This window comes from Vigna unguiculata, chromosome 1 (genome assembly GCF_004118075.2).
Source record: "Vigna unguiculata cultivar IT97K-499-35 chromosome 1, ASM411807v1, whole genome shotgun sequence".
Classification (NCBI taxonomy): Eukaryota; Viridiplantae; Streptophyta; class Magnoliopsida; order Fabales; family Fabaceae; genus Vigna; species Vigna unguiculata.
The window spans coordinates 40,082,081-40,102,501 of NC_040279.1; the positions used below are offsets into that span (position 1 = coordinate 40,082,081).

The 20,421-nt window shown below is 32.6% G+C and overlaps 1 protein-coding gene across 1 annotated transcript; it reads left to right on the top strand.

The window, feature by feature from the left end:
• The first annotated feature begins 15,091 nt into the window (after window positions 1-15,091).
• Window positions 15,092-20,421, top strand: LOC114174708 (protein SMAX1-LIKE 8-like). The gene is made up of 3 exons (XM_028059541.1): window positions 15,092-16,453; window positions 17,025-17,271; window positions 18,377-20,421. The coding sequence occupies exons 1-3, from the start codon at window positions 15,273-15,275 to the stop codon at window positions 20,204-20,206; spliced, it is 3,258 nt and encodes a 1,085-aa protein (XP_027915342.1). The 5' UTR covers window positions 15,092-15,272; the 3' UTR covers window positions 20,207-20,421.

The window sequence follows — 20,421 nt, forward strand, 5'->3', positions numbered from 1 at the left end:
GCATGGTAGGGCTAATTTGAGTTATTGACATAATTTTTCATTTTCCTTTATTTTTTTTCTGATTTCAAAATCTTTGAGAAATTTCAATACAAACATGTTAAAATGTGTTTTGCAACTTTTTAAAAGGTTGAGGTGAAAGAATAAGATGCAAACGTCAAAAGAATATGAACGATAGAAACCCCAAAGAATTTTTCTAGAAATAATATAGTTTTTAAGTTAAAATTTAGAAATAGGTGTTTATTTTGAAAACAGTTTCCAAAAGTAAACTTAAAAAATACCTTTTCTTCTTTAAAAAAAAAAAAAACAGAACATAGTTTTATAAAATCATGAAATAAGGAGGCTCCACATCTCATTCTATCGGCGATTTCCTAGTTATGATATTTTCTTCATTTTTTTTTTTAAATTTCCTCGTTTATGTGGGTTTATTCATTACTGTTTTGTTTGTATAATGTATTTATCCAATTCCAAAAAATTTAAAATTATGATATTTAATTTTTTTTATAATTAAATTCTATTCATCTTTTAAATATTTGATTTGGATAAAATAATTAAGAGATCTTAAATTAAAATTTTCTAGTTTAAATAAAATAACTGAATTTTCCTTTTAAAATAAAATTTTATTTTAATAATATTTATTTAAGATATAATATTTTGAAGTTAAAGTTTATCTTTAAATTATTTTATCCAAACATACTATTAGGAATTGGTTAGGTTTCCAATCTATTTTATTAAAAAAAGATGGATATATATGTTGGGAAATCACACACAATAAGTATTGCAAATCCTTCATAGTACAATTTTTCTAGCAAAAATTATAAACTTTTTAATGATACATAATTACCCAAATCCCCTCATATATCCAAGAGACCTATTGTGTTGTTATGACAACTCTAAAACCAACTCTTTATTTTTATAGTATTTTTCTACTGTTCTCTTCTTCACATTATTCAAGGTGGGACTTTGGTGAATACTGACTTGAGAACTAACAATATCTTGTCCCATTTTTTTGGAGTCGTACTTTTTAACATTTACATTTGAACTAAAAACTAAAATTAAACTTCATAAACTACGAACTATAAGAATTAGATTAATCTTGTATGTGGGTCGCTCAAATGAATGGTTGCTAAGTTATTTTCCAGCCACTGTGTTTGTCTTTTCTCCAAATTTTGGATGCAAATCACAAGGAAAAAGAAGAATATATTAAAAAAAACATCATTTTACATTCCCCTTATCTTTAGCGAACTTGTTGTGAAAAAATAAAAAATAAAAAAGCTTGGCGTTGAAATTAGACAAAGAATAGATTCTCTCCTTTTTTTTGTGTGTATGTGCAAATCTAAGGCTAGTGAAAAAAATAATAATAATCAGATCCCGATTACTCATTAAAAAGAAACTCTTATATTTTTTTAATACAAAATGAATTAGTGAATATAGATAAAGAACAAATTCAATTACCATGGGTGTGAATGAATTGATATTAAGTTATTGTGATGATGAGAAGCATAATTGAGTTACATATCATATCTTCCATTAAAGATATTTGGGCCGAGAGAGAAAACAAAAAAAGGAACAAGTGCAATTAATATAATAAAGGAAAAACGAATAAACTTTTGAGCAATTATTTAAGGCAGGAAGGGTTTTAATTAAATAAAATATTTTGGGGAGTCCTTTTATATGCCCTTTTCATATTTTTCTTGTTTACTCGATAAAGAAAAACTTTTTCCACAGTTCATGGATCACATCCCTGTGCTGGGACATGATCCCACCCCACGCATACCAAAGAATAGGAATCCTCACAAAGAGAAGAAGGGACGCAACCACATTCTCTCTCTCTCTCTCTCTTTCTCTTCTGCTAAAAAATAATTGATGTTGCTCAATATTATTAAGTGGGGACAAAAAGCACTATAAACACTTGGATCCTACAGTGATTAATTAAGGGTTAATAATAATAATAATAATAATGTAAGAAGGTGATGGTGGTGTGGTGGTGATGAAGTGGGGGTAGCCTTGTCTGGTGGCCTTATGAAATAATTAGTAATGGTGTCATGTCTTCCTCTCTTCACCTTGTTCTCCTTCTTTTGGTGCTCATTCTGAGGGTCATGTCAGCAGTAGGGGATCCACTTTTGGCAAAAAAAAAATAAACACAAAATTTGGACTTGCATGCCTTGGCTTCTTCATTATGAATCACTGCTAATCCTAAGAAACTAATCATCTCCTTTCAAGATATGGTTGAAGCATATCAGGACATGTTTTCGGGAAAAGCTAATGAAATTTTTGAAAGAGAAAGAGTGTAGTCCTTTCTCACTCGCCCTTTATGCGACAACCATCTTCTCCAATGCTCTGTGACTCACTCACTCAGATTATTCAATCCCTCAACTCACACTCGTTTTGAATATATTCCTCCTCACCATTACCATTACCATTACCATTACCGTCACCACCATTTTCATTTTCTATGCTATTGTTGGCCTTAGAATAGACCAATCTTCACTTTTCCTAACATTAATGTTTTCTCCCACTCATAGGGGTTGTTCAAGTGAAAGACTTGCTATGTTAACAAGTCTAATGAACAGAACAAACACTTGATCAAATAATGTGCTGTTTTGTGTTTAGTTAGGATTGTAGAATTGAAGCACTAACAGTCGCAACCACATCACAAAAGGCACTCGCATCTCTGCCCTACCCCACTTTCTGCTCAATGTATTGCCACCAAAAGGTAAACCTATAGCACATCACGTTCAAAAAATATACAAAATCCTTAGTGCTGCCGAAACGTCAAACTCTGTCTCTCTCTCGTTGCTTCATAATTAATTATGCATAAATTCTTTTTTCACCCCTTTTTTCATAATCACTTCTGTAACTTACGGATTAAAAACTAGCACAAAACATATGTAGAAAAGTAGTCCTGTAAAGTACTGTAGTTAACTTTTAATTCTTCATTAGTAGAATCACTGTACAACTTTCGTTTCTTTTTAAAGCGTGTATAGTCAATTATTTATATCATTTGATTCTAGTAAATCTGCATATCATTCACTGACGTATTGTTCTTTTGGAATGCAGCTACTCATTTTTTAGCAGAAAAATATTCGCTCCACGCAACTGATATGGACACCAAAAGAAATTTGTTGATCACTTAATCATTATGAGCAAATTTTCCTTTAAAAAGGTCAAAATAATATATCATACATAATGAAAAAAAGGGTTTCTGTTTAAATGGACTATTTAATTACTCTTTTGCCACCATTAAAGTGGCCATCAGAAAATCATCTGTATAAATATCATAAAATACATAAAATCTCTCCTCATTATATGAATAAATAAACAGAATCTTATACCGGATTTTTTTTTCCACTTTTTAAAGGCATAATTCGGAAAGATAGCTTTAATATATATTGAAGTAAAATTGGAAAAAATAAAAAAGCACTTCTTTTAGTGGTGGGTTATAAATAGGTTCAAGTGATTGCCATTAACAATGAGAGGCAAGAAAGTAGGATCAGAGTAAAGGCTTTTTAGAAAAGTTTGATCGAATATTAGAGTTGGGAAGGAAGAATTTTGCGTTATGATAAGTGACAGGTGGGTTAGAATTAGAACTCTGACTTTGGATTTCCTTTTTGAAGATGCATCTAAACTCATATTAACCCTTGTAAACATACAGAAAATTTTCAATTTAATACTAAACAGAATACCCCATAATTTTTAAAAAAAAAAATGGCTACATCATAGAGGATTCAAACAACCTTCGTATGAAAGAATAAAAAGTGAGCAGAGAGAAAGAAAAAACTTAGGAAAAGGGGTGGAATTGATTTAAAAAGCAGAAAGTGCATTTGGGAAAAAAAGGCATATAGCAGAAAGGAGAGAAAGGACTTAAGAATACAATTCATGCGCACTAGCCACTAATAAGAGATGGTCCATGGGCCATGAAGAAGGTGAAAGTCAAATATTATCACATCTTTATATCAAAAGTAACTCAGGAATGCAACTGCAGACTCCTTTCAACTACAAAGGAAGGTGCAACTTCTTGTTTTTGAGTTTAATCATTTGGCTCAGTTGCAAATTCTCCTATTTTTAAATTAGCCTTAGAACCTACAACAAGACAAAGTTATAACTTGTTGTTTTTCCATAACGTTGGAAGATTCACGTTCACCAGAAATAAGGCCAATTCACAATATATAAATATGTATAAACTGATTTTGTGATATTGAATTAGGTTTAAAATCCACTTCTTACATGGTATCAGAGTCAAGTTAGAGTATATCTTAGCAAGTTTTTTTGCAAACCTTACAAACCGATTTTGTGGACATCGACCGGAGATAAGACAATTTCATAATAATATAGAAGTGAGGTTTTAATAATATATATATATATATATATATATATATATATATATATATATATATATATATATATATATATAAAACTCGAGATGCAATTATATACATGTTTTTATTCTTTTCTAATTAAAATTGGTTTATTTCACTAATATAAGTTAATAGTTTTAATAAAATATTAGACGGACATCCTTAAATCTCAGGTCTTTTTAAGGTTTACCATATCCATCGTATATCAGTTACCAAAACTAGGTGGCTGGTTTATGATTAAGCTGAAAAGTAAGACAATATTTGGGGTAGGAAGCAGTCTATGCCTTTTACCTTTAGAGGTGGATGCAGATTTTCTTTTACGAAAAAGAAACTGCTGGTTGAAGAGCAGATAACAGTGCAAAAAGAAAACAAAGAGAGACACTCAGTAATCATGCATATATAAAAGGATAAACAGACTGATGAAAACCACTTTTTAACTTCGAATCTCACCAACGCAGGCATAAAACTGACATTCAAAAACTCACCAACAAATTCTCATCAATTTTAGAGATATTTACTTTTGTGAAAAATAAATTTGTAATTTCATTTTGCTATATATTTATTAATAATGGGCACAGAATTGTTTTGCATCGTGTATGCAGATGCTGTCATATATGCTGATAGATTATATAATTGAGTGGTATATGTTTATTAAATTTTTGATGCTGGTGTCATAAATATGTATAATTGATTAGAAATGATGATTATTAGTTGATGAGAAACACAGAGGAACTTTAATTTTAGTGTGAAAAGCAAGGCAACAGTTAGAGATTCGTGAGCTGAGAGATCTTCCAACTGCAGATTCTCTTCCTTTTAACTTTCTTCATCAGAAAATTATGCAGATCGTTTGTTTCCCCAGAAAATCTTAGCCATTTATATTCGGTGGGACAAAGAATGTATGTCTTTTTGGTCCCCTCAGATGCCACGAAAATGACACTGCCGAGAAGCTTGTACCAAACTCTATATTAATCAATGATAGTACAGTAGTAATAATAATACATACCTTAATTATTTTGCCATGTGTTTCTGTATATGTCATTTCATTTTTGTGTAGTAAAACAGACCAAAAGTATTTGTGGACGCAAATCGCTACACGTATCATGTGACATTGTTTATCCTAGGCACAAAAATATAGTGCCCAGTTAGTGGACAATCGTTTTTGATTGTGATATAGATTCCAAGGATAATGTAAATATCTCCCTCATAATAATAATCTAATAGTAACCGTCTTGGTAATTTTATATACTTTCATTTTAATTGATATATATTTTGGAACTGGATGCATTCCGTTATGATGTTATATCTTATCAATTAAGCACTACAAATTAACCTCACCAAGCACTAAGAGGCATTTGAATTAAAAAAAGTAATTTTTCAAGTGGATAGCCTAATCTCATTATTTGGTGTTGAATTTAGCAACGATGAGGAAGTATTGGATTCTATATATATATTTTTCACTAGCGTTTAAGTAAAAGGTAAATTTAAAAAAAAAAAAAAAAAACATGGATATGAAACATTTTGGAGTATAGTGATGTGATTCAAGAGCTTAACGTCACATGTGTGTTTTTGTGTGCTTGTAATGTTTCATAAAAATGAAAAGAAGTAGTATTGTACGTGGTAATCGAAATATACTTACCAATACACAAAGATCCAAAATTCAAATACGTTCTTGCCCTTTAGTATGCGAAACTTAAGTGGAGAAATATTGGGCAGTTGCATTATTAAAATAATTTAGTGGTTGCTACCTGCTAGGGCACCAATATTTTACTTTTACTTTGAAGGGTAGTCAAAGTCACACCGATATATTTTTATTAAAATATTAATTTTGATACTTTTCACTCAAAAACAAGTTGGACATTGCTGACCCATGTTGTAGGTACACCTATATCATCCTTATTTTTATTAAAAAAGATAATTGTTCTTTTGGGCAGATTTTATGTTGACAATGAAATTATGCAACTTTTGAGATTTTAACTTCTTATCAGTGAGGAAATAGTGGGCTATTTATTTCCCACCCAAAAAAGTAGAGAGATCAAAATATTTTCCCCGAAAATATGTAACCCATTTCCATATTCGTGGGAATGTAAAAATATTTGAAAATGATATATCAATTTTGATAACTTTTATGAAAACGACAAGTCATATATCATTAGAAATCACTTGCTTTTTCTATTATTTTATTTTTCAGTAATTTAACACTGAAAGTAATAACAAAAAGTGTTTTATTAAGCGAAGTATTTTTGTGAACACTAAAACGAGTGTCTCCTTGGCTGTAATTGCATTTTTAGCATATTGATGTGTGCCAAAGTATAAGAAAAACGTTAGACCTAAATGAAAAACACGAAAATCGTAAATGAAAAACCTAAATAGGTCCAAAATTTGTGTGGGTACAAAAGTGCCAACAAAGTTAAATATCTACATTGATGTCAAGTGAAAATGACTATTCATGTTACTACCATACAATTATTTGCATAGAGTTTGCAGAGGCTTCACCAACAACATATATATATATATATATATATATATATATATATATATATATATATATATATATAGATGCAGCATTTTGACTTGAGAAGGATCTGAAATGAGAATTTATTTGTTGTAGTAAGATAAATTGGAGAGAGTGATTAGTGGTGATAAAAAAGAGAAGAATGGCAATAATAAGAAAGGTGATGGCAAGGCAGTGATGCGATTGTGCCCCCCTGGAGTAGTTAATTTGTGGCACGACACTTGGAAGTTTTGGTTGTCTTGATACATATGTTGTTGTTTCTTTGTGATGATGAAACCAATCTCGGTGTGGATCGTTATCAAACATTGTCCTACGAATCCTATGCTGCTCTTCTTTCTCTCTCACGCTCAACAATTCATGTAATTGCTGTCAATCCCATCGCGGTTTCCCTCATCTGATTGAACATTATTATTAGCTGTATGTTCCCATTTGTTTTGCTATTCTCTTAACATGCATGCACCTCCACCTCGATTCATCTTTGGTGGACATGTGCGAGAAAGAACAAAAGTAAAGACAAACCACATTCAACAGGATACATTTCTGTTGCATCTCTTCAATTCATCCAACCCAACTTACACATACTTTATTTCACTATTCCTTCATTTTTCCTATAACATAACTCTTGAAATCCTAAGTCTACATAAAGATATCGATCGATCACTCCTCATTCGAAGTAAACAATTTTATTTATATTTTTAGTGCACACATTATCCTCTCATTGAATTATAAGCATAAAAGGATAAACTAAAACGGAATAGTTAATTGATTATGTTCCGATCTCAAGTCTCGTGATAGAATCGTTGTCAATCATCATACATCTGAGGTATTATCCACTTTGGAGTGTGAAACTCCGTCATGATTTTATCCTTAAAAGACGTCTCAAATGGTGAAAATAGGAAGGAATACTTAAATCGCTCTAGGCTTCGACGTCTAAGAAATATGGGACTACTGATTGGAGTATGAACATAAGCTCCCTAGTCGAGGTTTAAGAGAAATGACGGATCATTCCCAATAGAGACTTAAGGTACCGATGGTTTTATTATCGATCCTACGGTAGGCGCTAATGTTTCAATACCAAGTCTGGTGATATAATCGTTGTCAATCACTATACATATAAGATATTGTCTATTTTGGAGCATGAAGTTCTATCACAGTTTTATCCTTAAGAGACGTCTCAAAGGGTGGAAAGTAAAATGAGATATTTAAACCATCTTAAACCTTGACTTATGAATAATATGAGATAATTAGGTACCGTATGAACACATATTAGAAGAAGAAAAAGAGAGAAAAAGAGATGGATGAAATGTGCTAGTTTTGTCATCGAAAAGGTTGAATTGAATTAAAAGAAGAATGGAGTGAGATTATGGAGTGATATGAAAAGTGGTATGATGTAGGGGGTGGGAAAATTGGAGAAGGTGTATTGTATTTTGGAGTGAGGAGGAAAAAGGAAAAGGTTGGAAGGTTAGGAACAAAAATGGACGTCAAATCCATAGCTTTTTTAGCTTTGGGTATGTGTGTGTGCGTTGGGGTGGGGTAAGAGAGAGAGTAAAAGGAAAGTGAAGGTGATGGAGGATGCTTGTTGCTTCAAAACCATTGAGTTCATACCCTAACAATATTGCGCTCATGAATGACATGTGTGCGGTCCTCCTTCATTCTATTCTACCCTCTTTTCCCATCTCAACACACCTTTCACCCTTTCTCCTTTTTCTTTTCATTTTTTCAACACATATTACCAACTTTCTTTTAAGGTTTTCTCATAAAGAACCCACTTCAAACAAAAGTTTTTTTTTATAATACAAGCTGAGGACATAAAAATCTAATCACAACTCAGTGTCTTCATTTTTTTTTTCATAAAAATCCATCAAAATCCTTTTTTATTGATATTAATTAGTTTATAATTTATTAAAATATCTTTACCAAAAACTTTGTCAGATCGAACACGATAAAGATGTTAAAATAAGTCTCTACAGACGTTAAAATAGAATTCAATCAGTTAGTCAAATTAAATTATCACGAATTAAATTGAAGAAAAAACTTGTCATTTTAAATATAGGTAAGATTGAAGCCAATTCATATAACTAGTGGATTAAGGGTGTGTTTCTTTGTGTAGATGGATATGGGGGAGAGTGTGAAGATGGATTTGTGTAGATTTAGCTGGATGGATATTTGTGTTTTTTTGAGTGGATTTAGAGGGTAAAGTGAGTGGATTTGGAGATAATTTTTATGAAAATTAGTGAAAGATTTGATTGATGTGATAGATAAAATTATATGTTAAAATAGATATATTTATTAAGTTACCATAATACCATTGTGTAAAAAAAGATAATGATTTTGTAATTTGATGTTATAAAAATAATTATCATTAATTAATACGAATTAAAAAATATATTAAAATTATATAAAATTTTAAAATAAAAAAAAATTAAATTTTTATGAATGTAAAAAAAGTTAAAAAATTAAAAAAAAAAGTCAAAAGAAGTTAAGGAAAACGTAAAAAAAAAAAAAAGAAAAAGAAAATCAACGACACCGGTGTTGCCCTTTGTAAAAACAAGACACCGGTTACGTAACCGGTGCCATGACTCCACTAAACACAACACCACACTAAACACAACACCGGTGCCAACCCCAACACCACAACACCTCACCACCACCGCGACAGACCGCCTCGTTCACCACCCTCACATGTGCCATCCACTGCAAAGGACGAATTTTGCACTGCCGTGTGCATGTGAGCCAAGTGAAAAAGCGAGGGTAAAATTGGAATAAACCCTCCTTACTCTCTAATCTGCTCATCAGAGGGTGGATGAAAAAATCTACACATTCCTCAAATCCGCTCTCCGTAATCGGTTTGAATCCATACAATGGAACTTAGTGCCATTCATGAATCCACGCTCCCTAATCGGTTTCCACAGTAACATCATCACAAACGAACAGGGCCTAAACGAGTTCAACAATCATTTGTTAGTTTTTTTAATATTTTTTAAGTTTTTTATTATAATTATTTATTACTTATAATTATATAAGTTGATAATGTGTAAAAAAATATAAATGCAAAATTTTCATGGTAAAAAAATGAAAAATGAATGAAAACCATGAGATTTTTGTTTCATTCCCAATCTTACTTTATTCTCTCCACTCTCAAAAGTTATTGAATAGTAGTAATAGACGTTGACTTGGACCTCTGACCGGTGTGAATGCTAGCCACCATTGACTCAATGAGTCCATTCCATTATTATAATTCGGAGACACTATAACGTTGGACCTCACTCACTCAACTTTGCGTAATTCAATTTTAGTGAGATTTTTCCAATTTATAAATCTCATGAAAATAAAAAAAAATCTTTGTTACTATTCATTATTTATGTCATACACCTTCTATCTGAGATGTTTAAGTGGACAAATATTTATTTTTGTGAAGATTTTTCATACATTAGTGGCCAACAATAACTTGTCTCCATTTAAAAATTAAAAGAAAAAGGTGTAATCTTACTTTAAACATTATTTTATGAAAGTGTTGATTTGACTTTGGGTATTGGATTAGTGGGTAATAATAAACTCAACAACTTGATTAAAAAAAAATAAAAATTTATTTGGACCAGAGTTGAATCAATTATGCACTTCCACATTTTAAAAATGGCATTATCACTTTGGTAAATGCAAGTTGTGAATCAGTGAGATAGCAGTAAAAAAAATTAGCATCTCAATGCTTAAATGATGGATCTTTTTTTTTTTTTCACCACTCTTAAGATGGAAAGGTGCTAGCTAGGGTTGCTTTGATAGTTAGATGTACTCATTAGGATTATGACTAGTATTAATAGAGTTTTACATGTCCACGATTCTATCATTTCATGATTTTTTAATAAAAATTTCATAAACAAAAGTCAAAGATTCTTGTATAAATTAAAATTAATTTATAAAAATATCTCCAATATAACTTCTTAACATTATTATTTTTAATGTACATATATTAACTATAAGTTATAAAAATATATTTTTATAACAGTGTGTATGTAAAATTTATCCAAATAAACTTGAAGTGAAATATTACTTTAGAACTTAAGTATACATAAAATTATCTAATCTCATACTTATTAGAATGATAATTAAGTTTATCCAATTTTTATTCCATAAAATAAAATAATATATTGCTTAAATGGTAAATTTCCAATCATACTTAGTGAAGATGTCCTTAAAGTTAAAAAATATAAGAATGTTTTCTTTAAAATTACAACTAAATAGGAATGAATTAGTTAAAAAAAATCATATACAGAATGTTACAACACCATTGCTTCTGTTATGGTCAAATGCCATAAAGCAATAAAGTGATTGGTAAAATAAAGTTTTTAAACTTTACTCACTGCCTATATAATTAGTCGTAAAACCATTATTTTTTAAATGGACTGGAATCATTAGTTTGACTTACTGTCCTGCTGCGAGTTAAAATGGGCATGGTGATCAATTAGTTAACCCTAAAAAATCCAAGTTTAAAAAACCAATCAAAACTATTAAAAAAATAATATATTCGTACAAAAAGTAAGTGTTTAAAAAATATTTTGTTTTTCATTAATATTCAAACATCTGATGATAAGATATTGACCACCTTGAAGAGGCTTAGTTCCGCTGCTGCAGTTGGAAATAAATAATTTAACTTGAATTATAAAACTCAAGTTTAAAATATAAATATATACGTATTTCAAATTAATTACAATTCTTCTAACTTGAGTATGGTCACTAATATATAATTAAACACGAGTTTCAAATAACATTTTACTTTGAATGAATTGATAAACCTAAGATCATTTCTACATTAACGAAAGTTAATTTATAATTAGATTTTTTTTTTCTTTAAAACTCTTATTTTCTTTTACTTTTGTGCTACTGTTTGAGCTAAATTTTGGTTTCATTAGTTGAGAAAAACCAGTTTAACTTTTAATCAAAGTTTAAATATTAATTATATTGTTATAAGTATTTGTGCTCTCCAACTCTCCTTTAGATATTTTTAGAGTGCAAGTCATTTTCAGATAAAAAGAAAAAGTATTTTTGGACGAAATATATAGTTAAATGATTTGATTAAAGAATTTAGTTAAAATTAAATTGGCATCATCATATACATGAATGTATACAAATTAAGAATTTTGAGAACACCCTTAAGTGGGACTTTATGGTAATTGAAAGATAAATATGAATTTACTAAACTTAAAAAAATGTTGGATTAGAATTCTCTATAAAGTGGAGGTTTAAAGTTTAAGAAAATAATTAAATTATGATATGTTTTGAAGTGTACATTCAATAAAAATGAATGCTTTGAGCTTCCAATAAAAATATTTTATTGAAATAATTGGAGCAAAATGTTTGAGCAATTTAGGGTTCATGGAGACTAGAAAGTTGCACTTTTTAAACATATCATAGACTATAGAACATGTATACTTCTCAAAGATGCATGTGTCATCCAAGAGAAAAACAAAAATTGAGAACTTGCCACAAATTCACAATCAAAACTAAATGTTCTAAGTTGGTTTAGCACGCGATTTTTTAAACAAATAAGTAGGTCATTTAAAAATATATATATACTTTTATTAATAGTCAAAATGTGACTACTTTTAAAATTATAAAGAAACGGTTGTTATTTCATTGAAAAATTAATGAAAGTGATTTATCATAAAATCATATAACTAAGTGTATGTTCTCGTCATAATCACAAATTAAGAACCGTTTGTTTTACCCACAATTTGAAAGGTAACAAATTCGGTTTAAATATAATTTTCTTAGTTTTAGTGTGTGTTTAATCATGGGTTAACAAGTTGCTCGAAGACTGCTATATTCTATTAACAAAAAAAAAGTTTAGTATTTTCTTTAATTTACTTAATATTTGACTAATGTGTTAAAGATATTCTAGTTATTTATATATTTTTTATTAACTATTTATTTTAAAGTAAAAATATATATTTATCTTATGATTTCATTTAATAAATTATTAACGAATAAAAATACCATAAAGAAGTAAAATTAATTTCAAGCTGTAGATTTTTTTAAGAAAAGTGACTTTGTACTAGTATATTGAAATTGGTCCAAATAATCAAATAAAAAAAAACTGGTGGTTTTTTGAAATAGTAAAATTGAGTGAAATAAATGTGGAAGGAATAAAAGAAATGTTTTGTAACAGGAGGTAAGTGGAGTGTGGAAGGTGGGGCAGAGAAAGTAAGTGGAGGCAGCATCTCTTTCTCTCTCTTTACTGTGACAAAAGAAAAGCAACCATAAACATGATCATGAAGACCACCACGATGCAGACATTTCATACTCAAAAAAATCTCCTATCCCTCTTAAACCATTTATATCAGCCAAAAATATTAGTTTAAACGTGTTAGTTAATTAAATCATTCAAGGTTACAAATAAATTTTAAGCCTGATTTCATCTCTCCTCACATCGAGTTATATACATCTCGTGCATAAATCTAGAAATAGATGGTCCGTTAGTGGTCCGATAACAGGTGAAACAGAATATCCAAAAAGTCTCATTAGAATAAATTTTTTAAATAATGACTCTTATATCATGTTAAAAATGAACTTTAGGTTTAACTCAACCCATAAAACCAATTTGTAAGGTGAATTTTCCACCCTATTTGTATAATATAAAATCATCTTAACTCTCATTCAAATAAAACTTCCAACCGTCAATATTTTTAATATAAACTATTCAAATAGAGAGATTTGTAAACTATGTTTCAAATTAGATGTTTAATGTCATAAATAACTATGATTTGTATATAAAAAAAAAGAAAAAAAAAACTAGTGTCCTCGATAAATCTTAGTTTTAGTTGATTAATCAAACCGATAAGAATCATTAGATGATGGTTAATTGTTTGCATGAAGGGATATTATTCTTAAATTAATTGAAGATATCTTGATTTAATATATCCACTAATGTTATTATCAGTTTAGTCAGTCATTTCATATTAGGCATACTTAAATAATAAGTTTTTGTACGAATATACCCAAACATTAAGAGGAAAAAGTGATGGAAATGCATCCCAAAGATCAACGGAATCACCTCACGTAAAATTTTGTTTAATTTATATTGGTAATTTCATACTATTAATCATTTTTATTTACTTGTAGTTTTATCTCGATAAGAATCATTAGTATACAATGTAAATAATATTAACTAAATAAGTATAACACTCTAATCTCGCGTCTACATCTAGTTTGTACGTGTATAGAACTATTGTAGAAAATAACATTTCATGGGAATGATTACTTACTAGGTAGTTGAAAAAAACATGTAAACATGAGAGATAGCCCGAGAAAACTAAGAACATGAATAGAAAAACAAGTAATAAAAAGCATTAAAATAATTGAGAAAAAAAAAACGAATGAGTGTAAAGAAGGGAGAAAATCCATGTAAATGTGAAGAGTGAAAAAGTAATATAAATACATGGGAAAAAGAAGCGTAACAATCATTGGGTTGAACAAAAAACTGTTCAAATAGGCATGACACACAATGAAAAGGAGTAGAAAAACATTCATCAATCGAAAAAAATAATTCAAGAATTTATTATAGATAATATTTTTTCAGTTTTTTTTAATTCATGGAATGTGGACATTATTATGCAATTTATTCTTATTCAAATGCATTATGTTGTTACAATATAATATATATGATTGGACCACTATAATACAGCATATCAAATAATATACTTTTAAATGAATATTATTTGATGTAAGAATTTTGAAAGGTAAAAAATCCTCGTTGATATAAATATAAGTTATTAAATTCGGATGTCACATATTTATTGAAGTTAAATATTCTTTTTTTTCACATGCAATACCACCTAACCGAAGTGCTGAACCTAACTGAACGGTTATTCATAGGTCATCATGTCGCACACAAATTGACTAATTAACTATTTTTCTAACCTAGTTACAGGTTTTAATTGTAGTGTTTTTTTAGAAAAAAAAAAGTTATAGTTATTCGTGAAGAAGAAAATAGTGATGCTTTTAATCAACAACTAATTCAATCTGTAGTTTAATTAGTACGGTTAGAAAACAAATGAATTAAATCAACTTGAAGTTTGTTAAACTTTGTCGCATTAATTATATATGCATATATAATTTACAAAGTAAATTATTAATTTAAAGAATAAGTTAGAAGGGCGAAAATAATGTTACTTAATCCTTGTTTTGTTATTGGTAAGCAGCGTTACGCTAATATTTATAGAGGGTGTGGAAGCTAAACGCAAAATTACGAGTCCCCACTCTACACACTGAGTTGGGAGCACGACACAACACAAAAGCCCTTTTCAAAATTTGCATTCCCAAAATAAAAGGAGAAAAAACCTCTCGTTAATGTTTTTCCCCAATAAGGAAACTCCACCTTCGCCCAATTCCACTCAATCTCACTCCCTCCGATGCCCACGCCCGTCGCAGCGGCGCGTCAATGCCTAACCGCCGACGCCGCCCGCGCCCTCGACGAGGCCGTCTCCGTCGCCCGCCGACGGGGCCACGCCCAGACCACCTCTCTACACGCGGTCTCCGCCCTCCTCTCCCTCCCCTCCTCCTCCCTCCTCCGCGACGCATGCTCACGCGCCCGCAACTGCGCGTACTCCCCACGCCTGCAGTTCAAGGCCCTCGACCTCTGCCTCTCCGTCTCACTCGACCGCGCGCCGTCGTCGCACAGCCACCTCTCTTCCGACCATGATCCCCCCGTCTCCAACTCCCTCATGGCCGCCATCAAACGCTCACAGGCCAACCAGCGGCGCCACCCTGATAACTTCCACTTCTATCACCACCAACAAACTCACCATAACCTAAACATAAACCAAAACCAAAACCACCAACAACCCTTCTCTGTTTCTTCCGTCAAGGTAGAGCTTCAGCATTTGATTCTGTCAATCCTGGACGACCCCGTCGTAAGCCGGGTCTTCGCCGAAGCGGGTTTCCGGAGCTCCGACATCAAACTCGCCATCCTCCGCCCTCTGCGCCCCCGCGGGCCGCCGATTTTCCTCTGCAATTTATCCGAGCCGCCACGGCGGTTTCCTTTCTTCTTCGGCGGGGATGACGATGGCGGTGAGAATTTCCGGCGAATCGGGGAGGTTCTGGTGCGGAGCCGGGGGCGGAACCCGCTGCTTCTTGGAGCGTGCGCCGGCGACGCTCTCCGGAGCTTTGTGGAGGCTGTGGAGAAGCGGAGGGAGGGGGTTCTGCCGGTGGAGCTGTCCGGGCTGAAGGTGGTTTGCATTGCGGATGAGGTGGCTAGTGGGGATGCGGAGGGAGTGGGGAAGCGCGTGCGGGAGATTGGAAGCTTGGCGGAGCAGTGTGTGGGGCCAGGTGTTGTTGTGAGTTTCGGGGACTTGAAGGGTTTTGTGAGCGATGAAGAAAGTGGTGGTGAGGGTTTGAGGGGTGTGGTTGGGGAATTGGCGAAGCTGTTGCAGGTTCATTATGATAAGTTTTGGTTAATGGGTGCTGCTGCTAGTTATGAGAGTTACTTGAAATTCGTGGGGAAGTTTCCTTGCATAGAGAAAGAGTGGGATTTGCAGCTTCTGCCTATCACCTCTGTCAAGCCTTCTGAATCCTATCAACGCCCCAGGTCCAGGTAAAACGTGCTTTTTTAAATACTATAATAATAATAATTATTATTATTATTCCATTTCTTCAACTTTTACGTCGCATATGTGCATGTGTTGATCACTTTTTTAATTTTTAATATTTAATATCCAACAAAGTTTTAAGTTCGAGGGTCTGTTAACGTCCCCGTGTGTCAAGTTTGTTTATTTATTATTTTTTTTTCATGGGATAAGATTTATTAATTTGACTCTCAAGTGTTTTTCAATACATCCTACCTAGTGGTTGGATTGAGTTGTGATGGGTTGGGGTTGCAAGTATTCGAGACTTGATTGTGTATGGAAGTAACTTACTTTTGAGTAATTAGTGTGGTCAAAAATCAATTATACTCTTTGCAATCATATACGTAAAAAAAGTATTTTTAAAACGCTATTGTTGGCATTTTAAAGCATGTAATTTGGATTGGGTTGTTCTGGACTTGAAGTAAGAGGTGTTATGCTGATAGTTTTGTTGTTTTTTGAATGACGAGTGGACTCTGGATTTTTCACGCAGTGATTAGTTTTGTGCATGTTTTGTCTAAACTGTAATTTTTTGTTTTACAGCTTAATGGATTCATTTGTGCCATTTGGTGGCTTTTTTTCGTCACAGTCTGATTTGAAAGGTCCACCTAATGGATCGTTTTATTGTGTTCCGCACTGTCATCAGTGTGGTGAAAGGTGTGAACATGATGTTCTTGGTGCTTCCAAGGAAAGACTTTCTGCTTCTTCAGCTGCCGATTCCCACAATTCTAGCTTGCCTCCGTGGTTACAGATTGCAGAATTTGGCACATCAAAGGGATTGAATGTTAAGGTGTGTACCATTCAGATACGTCAATCTGATTCATTATAAATTTGTTTGTATAATCTGCACAAATAGGGCATTTAAAAAAAAAAAAAACATGGTTGTGGTTATTTACCAACGTCGAAAAGGAAAAAATTAAAAACAAACTAGATTTAAGGTCAAACCATAGCCAGGGGGGAAATTGTGAGCAAGTTAGAATGGGGAGATTGACCTATTTTGTATTGTGAATTTTCAAATTACTTTTTCCCGCTAAAAAAAATTACACAATTATCGTAAACTCTAAGCTTGTGCAATTCTTGAAATAACAAGCTTTTTGTTCATTTAAAATAACTGGGCAGCCTAGTAACATCTGCATAAATTTATTTTTTCAAAAGCCTTAAAACTCCTTTTACCAGTTCTTTTTAAGTTGTCCGGGTGTGTGGTATTAACAGCTGATCAATAAAAATCGAACCGTTGTTTTTGTATCAAATATTCCATACTGACACTTTTTTGTTTCAAAAATGTCATATGACATGTTACACAAAAAACAGTAACTACTTTTGCTTTGTTGGGTTGACGAGTAAATTTTTTATAAATATTCCACTGATGAAGTGTTTAAGATGGGTTGATTATTTTTCTCCACAGTTGTGGTGATTATCTGATTAATTTTTTAAAATGGGTTGATCCTTGCCTTTGTAGGGAATTGATATTTTTTTCACAGGAACGGAAATGTGACTAAACAAGCATTTGTATGTTTACTTACTGATCGTGATTGTGTTTAAAATCAGATGGCTCACATTTGCTACTATAACCATATTGTACTTTGTTTGATGTATTATCGGTTCTGTTAATCTGATACGTGGACTATTGGTTCACTTGATGTTAAATTAATTGAAAAAATAACCGTGTTGCATTATAGTCTCTTCTATTCGCTCGTTTTGTATTGGTAGTTAATAAGTTAACACATCAGAAACCAACCTTCATCTCCTACAAGACATCCTTGCAGATCATTCTTTGAATGCAGCTTTAGTTCTGTTGATTGTATTGTAAATCATCTGCAATTGATTTATGCTTTGTCAATGAAGTCCTTTTTGTTTTGTTTGTGTAAAAACCACTTTTCTTTCATTCAGTGCAGACCAAAGATAATGACGTTTTGCTCGATAGTAGTGAATCTGGGCCACTGCGCAAGAGCTTAGACAAGTTATCCCAGCATCTGCACCAGCAAGATGCAAATACCTTTCCAACTGTTGTGGGGTTTCAGTGTGGTGCTGACAAGAAAAAGGAAGATGCTGACAATTGCAGCAGAAAAATGACAGACAAATCACCCAGTGACTACATCAATCTCAACTCCCATGTACCTGTTGGCATGCAAATGATGCCTGTGTCACACTCAAGTAGTCCTTTTCCTGCAGTTTTCAAGGCAAAGCAGGAGAGACATACTTCAAAACTTGCTGAGATATTTCAGAAAGTGGAAGATCACGAGTCAGGTGACCTAAGATCGTGCAACATGTCCAATTCAAGCGTGTGTGATGGAAGTCAAATGTCTCCCACATCTGTAACTTCTGTAACCACAGACCTCGGGTTAGGAATATGCTCTTCTCCTACCAGCAATAAGCTGAAAAAACCTACTGTTCAATACACAATGGAGCCTCCAAAGGAAATCCCAAGTCTGTTTTCTTCAAACTTAAATTTGGCTGATGGGAATATCTTGAAGCATCCATCGCAGTCTTCATCCTGCTTAAGTTTCGACTATTGTGGACAAGTCGATACGAAAAATCCAAAATTTCTTTTTGAAGCTCTTTCCAAAGAGGTAAGCTGGCAAGACGAAGCTTTACAGGCTATCATCAAAACAATAGTTTGCAGCTCAACAAAGAGGGTCAAACACCGTGGAGTAAATCAGCCCGGAGACATCTGGATGAATTTTGTTGGACCTGACAGACATGGTAAAAAGAAAATTGCCGTTTCTCTAGCCGAGTTATTGTATGGCAGCCGAGAAAGCTTTATTTTTGTGGATCTAGGTTATGAAGAAATGAAAGGATGCAATGCGAAATTCAGAGGGAAAACTACCCTTGATTTTATTGTAGGGGAGTGTTGCAAGAAACCCTTGTCTGTGGTTTTGCTTGAAAATGTAGACAAGGCAGATATTCTAGCTCAAAAAAGTTTGTCTCAGGCCATCAAGACAGGAAAAATAACAGACTCGCATGGACGAGAAGTTAGTGTAAACAATACTGTCTTTGTTTTATCTTTCTCAGATTACCAAAATAGTTGCATTTCAACTGGGGAACCTTCCAACTATTCTGAAGAAAGAATACTGAAGGCAAATGGGGCAGGTATCAAGCTACGCGTTGAACATGTGATTGGAGACCACAGAAGCCAGAGCATCGGTGTCACTAACAATTCAATGGATACCATTCCTAATCTAAATTTCCTAAACAAACGTAAGTTGATTGGTGACAAAGAATTTCATGATCAAGATATACTCTCTGATACAGCTAAAAGGGCACATACAGCATCAGGCTGGCAGTTAGATTTGAATCTCCCAGCCGAAGAAAATGAACAGAAACTAACCAATGAAGGAAATCCCGAACATGTCCCAACCCAAAACCAAAGCCTTTGGTTGCAAAATTTGTGTGATCTGGTTGATGAAACAGTTGTTTTTAAACCTTATGATTTTGATGCACTTGCGGATAGATTGTTGAATGTGATCAGAGGTAACTTCAAAAAGATTCTTGGATCCGAGTGTGTATTACAGATCCAGAAAGAAGTAATGGACCAATTGGTTGCAGCTCAATATGTCTCGGACAGGGATTCGGAGGTGGAGAAGTGGGTGGAGGAAGTTCTATGTGGAGGATTTACAGAAATACAGAGAAGGTACAACCTCACTGCTAGTTCTATTGTAAAACTTGGTACGTATCCAGAACAAGCTCCTGGTGTACACCTTCCCCCAAGGATAATTTTAGATTGAATTCCAACCACCAAATGTTGTCTGTTTCTGCATGGATGTATAATTTAGCTGTAGCATATAGTCAAACTAATTTAGCCTTCAATCCTATTATTTTGTTGGGTTTGTTTGTCTAGGTTTTAATTGTGTATAATATGTAATCTGCAGCTAGTGCTTTGTGTGATTATCCTTTGCATATTTAAATCAAATGCCTTCTTTGTTTTCCTTATAAGCATTTA